This window comes from Pyrus communis, chromosome 10 (assembly GCF_963583255.1).
Source record: "Pyrus communis chromosome 10, drPyrComm1.1, whole genome shotgun sequence".
In the NCBI taxonomy this organism is placed as follows: Eukaryota; Viridiplantae; Streptophyta; class Magnoliopsida; order Rosales; family Rosaceae; genus Pyrus; species Pyrus communis.
The window spans coordinates 21,124,615-21,131,285 of record NC_084812.1 but is presented as its reverse complement, the minus strand read 5'-3'; the positions used below and the strand labels follow the sequence as shown (position 1 = coordinate 21,131,285).

At 36.4% G+C, this 6,671-nt stretch overlaps 1 protein-coding gene across 1 annotated transcript; it reads right to left on the bottom strand.

Moving 5' to 3' along the window:
• Window positions 1–2,049: 2,049 nt before the first annotated feature.
• LOC137748507 (uncharacterized) lies at window positions 2,050–6,284 on the bottom strand. The gene is made up of 9 exons (XM_068488668.1): window positions 5,988–6,284; window positions 5,696–5,900; window positions 5,225–5,315; window positions 4,402–4,547; window positions 3,918–4,161; window positions 3,645–3,749; window positions 3,376–3,558; window positions 3,011–3,212; window positions 2,050–2,683 (listed from the first exon to the last, which is right to left on the bottom strand). Exons 1-9 carry the CDS (start codon window positions 6,127–6,129, stop codon window positions 2,214–2,216), a joined length of 1,788 nt encoding a protein of 595 aa, XP_068344769.1. The 5' UTR covers window positions 6,130–6,284; the 3' UTR covers window positions 2,050–2,213.
• Window positions 6,285–6,671: the final 387 nt, after the last annotated feature.

Below are 6,671 nucleotides of genomic sequence, written 5' to 3'. Positions count from 1 at the left end.
CTCTCTTCTTCCACGTCGATCATATCATTTTCCATTGATCAGAAAATTGGGAGAAATCGTCTCAGAGCTTTGCAGGCCGACAATAAAGGTTTCAATGCGCGTTCTCTGTCTGTTAACCTAGGCTACAACAGCACAACCGCTGTTTGTTATGTTTTATGCCGAAAACTAATGTACTCACTTTTTTAATATTAGTTTTTTGATGTGGAATTTGGTTTTTTGTTTTCTTCTGTTTTTTGCTTTGACATGAGATTATTTATTTTGAAAGGTGAAGTTTGGGGGGTTTCTTTCAGATATCTTAATCATAGTGGCGCCAAAGTAAACACTTTTGAATTTGACTAAACGCTCATTTGAAAATATTTTTAAAATAACCTAAAACACTTTTGGAGAAAATATTGAGTTCGTAAAGCATTTAAAGTATTTCATATTCAGGAAATACTTCAAGTTAGTTATTTATTCATAACTTACTTGCGTTTTACTAAGGATTAGTTCAAAAAATATATTCACTGAAAACGCTTTCAGTTAATTTAAAAGCACTTCCAAACAAGTCCTAAATCATTATTTAAAAAAAAAATGACTAAATGCTAATAGCTCAAATAAAACTATTCTATAATAAATCCACTGGGACAAATCAAGTCGATTTTCATGAACAAAATTAACTGATCATGGAGGATTATCAAAGTAAAACTGTCTAAACCTAAATCAATAACGAAACGAGAAATAATCAAGGAATGAGACAAAATTTATAACAGTAAAAGGCACCAACTTGTTTTATTACGAACTCTTCAGCTTACTTTTCAGAAACCAAATAAAAATGCCAACTTGTCTTTGTATAGCTAAAAATTATGTGTGAACAAAAATTGGGGGTTTTGAGTTAATTTCCAGGTTTGAAGCTATTAATAATCATACAAGTCGTCATCAATATTATTGTCGTGGTTTTCCGGATTCTCCCCCGTCGTACCAGATCTAAAAGAAGACGTTACCCTAGAAAGTAATTCACTATTTCTCTATTCAACTTTGGTTAATATGATCGATACCTTACAAAAATGGAATCAATATTTTTTCAGGCCGTATTGCCATAAATTGCTGATTTTCAAATGGGATACTACAAATATGCTTTGGGAGGGTTTACTAAGAACCCTATATTAACAGCGTTTTTGGAAGCTTCACACTAATCCAATAGTTCTATGGCAAGAGTTTCACTGTACATCAAATTTTCGTTCGGCAGTGTACAGTAATGTGTCTGAAACTTAACATGCAGTAATATATGCTGTAGTGGCGTTTCTGTCATTGCTCAGAGTTGCATCTAGCTTGTAAAGTAGAACTACTCCTTGTTCGATGCATATTTTGGAGGTGCAACTCCTTGTTTTCTTGAAAAATTATGATCGGACCAAACCTTCTCGTTAGGCAAACGAATTATTACATTATGTTGTGTGGATAAATACATGAAATGCCCTGTAATGAGTTGTAAACGCGAATTTTCTGTGGCAAATCACATAGAACACATGTACAAACTAATATTTGTATTAATGATAGTTTAGCGTTACAATATCTTATTACAAATTTGATCTTCATGATGCAAAGTGTTTGTGTAGGAAATGTTGATCTGAGACTCGTGATGACTTGATATTGGATGAACAGATGCCGCAAGGTTTTGGGTTGTGGCGATAGAAGAACTGACATGTATAATTGTGCTTGATGATTCTTCATGGGTGTGACGAAGAACGCACAGAGCTTTCTGAGTCTTCTGAGTGTTCAAGATTGTTTAAGGCTTGAGAGTTGGAAGCATGATGCCAACTCTCAAGAGGTTTGTGTAAGGTAAATTATGAGAATGCGGAAAGAATCAAAGAGAAAAAAAATACACATAATGGAAATTATGAAATGTGTAAAGAAATTAAAGAAAGAAGGTAAATTAAAAAGTATCTCATTTCATCGTGACCGTTTGCTCTCAACGAATATAAAACTTGCATGAAGCTGAGATGCCAAGTCAGCAGGATATCAGATCAATCTCACTATTAGATCAACATGACATCTTTTGATTGGATTGCCCTACAAGTCTAACCGCATAACGGTCCAAGCAAAAATTTCCTCGGTGGTACGAAGACATTGGCATAAAAGAGGGTGCATTCATGAATAAATGTTACGCAAAAACCGGTGCAATAAACTCAGATTCAAACAATAAAACAGCATTATCTTCAAATTCTTTGGTGCAAAGATTACACCTTATTGTATGTCATCCCAAAGCCAAGAGGATATAAAGGGTCTGCAGCATGCATAGGCAGTTGTTCAACCCTTTTAAACCATGTCACCGGGAGTCTACCCTCGAAGTCAAAATCTCCAAAGATTGCATCTACAATTCCCTCTCCTTCAGTACCAGGGAGCCAAGCAGCAACAAGAGCATCCATCTTTTCCAAGAGCCAGGGCTCTAAAACTAGGGGTCTTCCAGAAATTAGAATCGCCAAGACGGGAATTCTGTCAGCAATCGAGCTTATGACATCAGTTCCATTGAACGGGATCACAAGCTCTGAACTATAACCCCTGTCTTCTGCATACGGAGCTTCACCAACGACCACAATCGCAAAAGAGATATCTTGACGTGCTAGGGTGTCTGCTGACGAATATTTCTCGTAAATTATTTCTGTATCATCTCCAACTGCCATCTTAATAGCTTCCAAGATGGTTGTCCCTAAACATGTACATGTGCTAATAAATTAGGGTAATAAAGGCAATGAGGGGATGTAACAATGTTGATTTACAATTTATCAATTTAAGGCCAAGATTATACTATCCGTTAAAAGTAGTAATAGCCAGAATTCTTCAAGCGCAAGAAAACACAACTTCTATGTAGCCTGTAGTAATGGTTGAAACCTTTGAACAATTCTGGGTTCGAAACTTGAGAATTTAAACTTTTTAAAAAGCGAAATCCTAGACTTTTGAGTCACACTGATCACAGTTAGTCTCTCAATTATCAATAAATAAATAAATAAATGGATATGGCGACATGATTCCATACCGATTGTTATCTGGCCGCTGCTACCATATTTTGTAGCCGTCCATCCTCCACATTGATTTCCAAGATCATCGGCATGAGTTCCAGCAACAAGTATTCTTTTAGCATTTCTGTCTAATGGAAGAAAAGGTTTCATTGGGTCCTTTCCATTCTTCAATAGAACCAATGACCTGCGAACTGCTTCACGTGCTAGATCTCTGTGCAGCTGCACACAAGAATCTTTGAAGCAAAACTAATTCACTAGTACTAACTTGATTCGAACTAGTTTTGTCAGATGTTTACTGATCATGCACTTTCAAATGATAACAAGCGAAGCATGTGAATTTTCAACAAGGAGAATGTAAGACGTGCTGAGCCCAGAAGATTACCTTGCAACCAACTGCGTCCTGTAAAGATTTATCAGCAAAGGGATGTTCGAAAACACCAGCAACAAACTTCACTCTCAGTATTCTTGCAACAGCATCATCTATCCTAGACATTGGTACCTCCCTGGATTCCACAAGATATATTAATTCCTCGATGAATTTTTCATATCTGAAAGGCACCATGACCTGCACACATACCTTCCCAATCAGACAATGTAAAGATCAAGGAAAGTGAAAAATTGTTTAGGCCTATAAGCTTGGAGTGTTTATACCATGTCTATTCCTGCATTAATGGCTAAGGAAATGCATAAACGATAGTCTGAACCTTCAGGTTCGCAAAGTTGGTCAATTCCTTCCCAGTCAGAAATCAAAATTCCCTGCAGCAACAGTAGACGTCAATGTTTACATTTAATAACGGTCCCATTAAACTTTGAGACGAAAGAGAACTAGTCAAAACAAGACTAAATATTGTTGAGTATGGGTAGGTCTTCAGTGTTTAGCCTACCTTGCCAACAACAAACTATGCAGATCATATGGTTACCCACCTTAAAACCTATCTTATCTTTCAAGATTTCTGTAAGGAGAAAACGGTGACCATGTACTCTATCTCCATTCCAGCTGTTATAGGAAGCCATAATAGTACAAACTCCTTGAGAAATACAGTCCAGATAAGGTTTCATATGAATCCTCTCTAAATCGTCATAAGATAATACAGCATTCCCCTCATTTACACCTTTGTCTGTGCCCCCTTCTCCAACAAAATGCTTGGCAGATGCAATAGTGTTGTTGCTGAAATATAAAACGAATTAGGAAAAAGTTAATAATGTTTAAGATTATGGTAGGCATAAGAGTGAGTGTCAGAGTGAAGAAATGAACCTCAAACATGTCAATGTTTTTTCCTTATTCTTTGGAACAAAGATGATTTAAAACGTACAAGTGTGTAACTTATCAAACTCAGACAAAACGCTAAATGTTTCATGAAAAAGAAGCATGAATAAAAAACTATTGACTGATATAAATCCTCTCTACCTTCCCGCCATAAAAGGGTAGCCCTTCGGATGTCCTTGGGGAGGTTGCCCCTGCAAGCCTGAAACAATAGACGTCATCTTGCTTACAATTTCAGTATCTTCACTGTAACTCTCGTAGCATCTTCCCCATCTCGGATCCTTGCATACCTGTCAAAACTCTCGGAATCCGTTCAACTGAATTTCTTCATAAAGCCATCAAATTCATGCCTCATTATTTGGTATAATATATCTTAGGGTTTTTAGCCAAAATGGTCCCTGAGATTTGCATAACTTCTCACTTTGGTCCTTAAGATTTGAAATAGATAGAATTGGTCTTGAGTTTGTCCACAATTAATCATTTTGGTTATTCCGCTAAAAATTTCCATAAAATAAGAATAAAATGACAAAAATACCCTCGATTTTGCTCAAATCATTTTGGCCTATTGTTTATTAAATTGAGGGTAATTTTGTCATTTTGATCCTTATTTAATATAATTTTTCACCAAGGACCAAAATGATTGATGGTGGACAATCTTAGAGACCACTTATATTGATTTCAAATCTCAGGAACCAAAGTGAGAAGTTATGCAAATTTCAATGACCATTTTGCCTAAAAAACCTATATCTTAAAATGCTCAATTTCAAAATTCATATATATTTGAAAATTAAAATCCAACTTCTAAGAACCAAATGGAGCCTGAGTAAGTACTTTTTTTTTTTCTTTTAACAAAGCCTGAGTAAGAACTTATCTGTTGCAAATTGACACTAAGTTCACAATTTGATAAACCACATCCTAAATAGAAAAACAGATAAACGTAATTAGTACATAATCCATAATGACTTACAGCCACACAGGGAGCGAAAGTATAGTGAAAACCACAAGCCCTGGTTTCAAGAGCAGTTGCCACACCAATCCTTCGTGCCAAATCTGCATCTCTATAACACAATTCAAAAGTTAAACGAGAGGAAATTGATGGAGGAGGAAGACTACCAAAGACTCATCTCTTTTCGTTTTGTTTCACCAAAAAATGATTCTGAGTCTACAATTCAGTAATTTAAATCAAACTATAATCACTACAAAGAAAATATTTTCTTAAAAAGAAAAGGAAGAGATTGATAACTTTAATTTGTTTTCTTTAAGTACGGAATTCACATTTTCAAGAGTACAAATTCAATTAATTTTGACACATCCTTTTAGTGAAAAATATTTTGTGGGTATGATAATCCGTTTGTTACAATAAACTCGGGTTATAACATGAGGGGATCAGTAGCACCACGTAAAAATTTAAAACAAAAACGAATGACATAGTAAGTACCTGGTGGCGCCAAGACCAACGTTGTGAGGGAATATAGTAGCACCATAACAATTACCGTTGCCATGAACTGCATCAGTCGCATATATGAGAGGAATCCCAAGCCGCGACGTTAGCGCAGACCTCTGAAGCCCATCCACCATATCCGCCCACTCTGACGGCAAAGCCTTTTCACAGGGCACGTTGCCCAGACCACTGAATATACTCCCTGCCAACGCCATAACGTAAAAGTCCTCCATCAATTACTACATGAAAAAAAATCGAAAGAAACAGAGGGAGAGAGAGAGAGAGATACCTATGGAGTGGTCTCTAATGGCAGCTGGAGTGGCGACCTGGCGCTCAATTTGGGTCATCTGGCCAACCTTTTCTTTCAAAGTCATACGAGATAGGAGTTGTTTGACACGAGCTTCAATATGTTCTTCTGTTACTTTCCCCATATTCAACAGCTTAGGTAGCAGACCTTCGACTTAGATGCAGGTGGGCAGTTCAAAGCTGAAAGATAGCTATACTAAACTAGTTCGATGTTCTACATATGCTAGGTGCTCGTACTTCATTGAGCTTCGGTGTTGGTATTCCCAGACCAGCTTACCCGTTGTATCCCTTTGGCTTATGAAATATATCGTTGCTTTCACAAAAGACTCTGAAATTTTAATACTACTGGGGAATCTTTAAAAGGCTCAAAAGTCAAGGTGGCAGTTCTGCTGTCTCCGAATGCATGTCCCCATTCGTGTCTTCTATCTAATTTTCCACACGTATTCTTATATTTAACAAAGCACTGACACTGTTAAGTCTTATTAAATTATTTTACAGCACATTTTTTCAAATGTTAAATTTGACAGATTAAATTCATATGTCAATTCACATAAGATTGATATATCGGTTGGTGCTTATTCCTACTTTGAAATTTGATTACCTGGCATTCTACTTAAGGTTTGACATCCTCTTTGGAGATGGTTCAAGGAATCCTCATCACAATCAT

Bases quoted from the DNA above. Each gene is read 5' to 3' on its own strand.
- LOC137748507 (XM_068488668.1), bottom strand. From the start codon at position 6,129: ATGGGGAAAGTAACAGAAGAACATATTGAAGCTCGTGTCAAACAACTC. The intron at 5,901-5,987 runs GTATCTCTCTCT...TGGCGTTGGCAG, and splicing joins CATTAGAGACCACTCCATAG to GGAGTATATTCAGTGGTCTG. The intron at 2,684-3,010 runs GTATGGAATCAT...GTACATGTTTAG, and splicing joins CAGCGGCCAGATAACAATCG to GGACAACCATCTTGGAAGCT.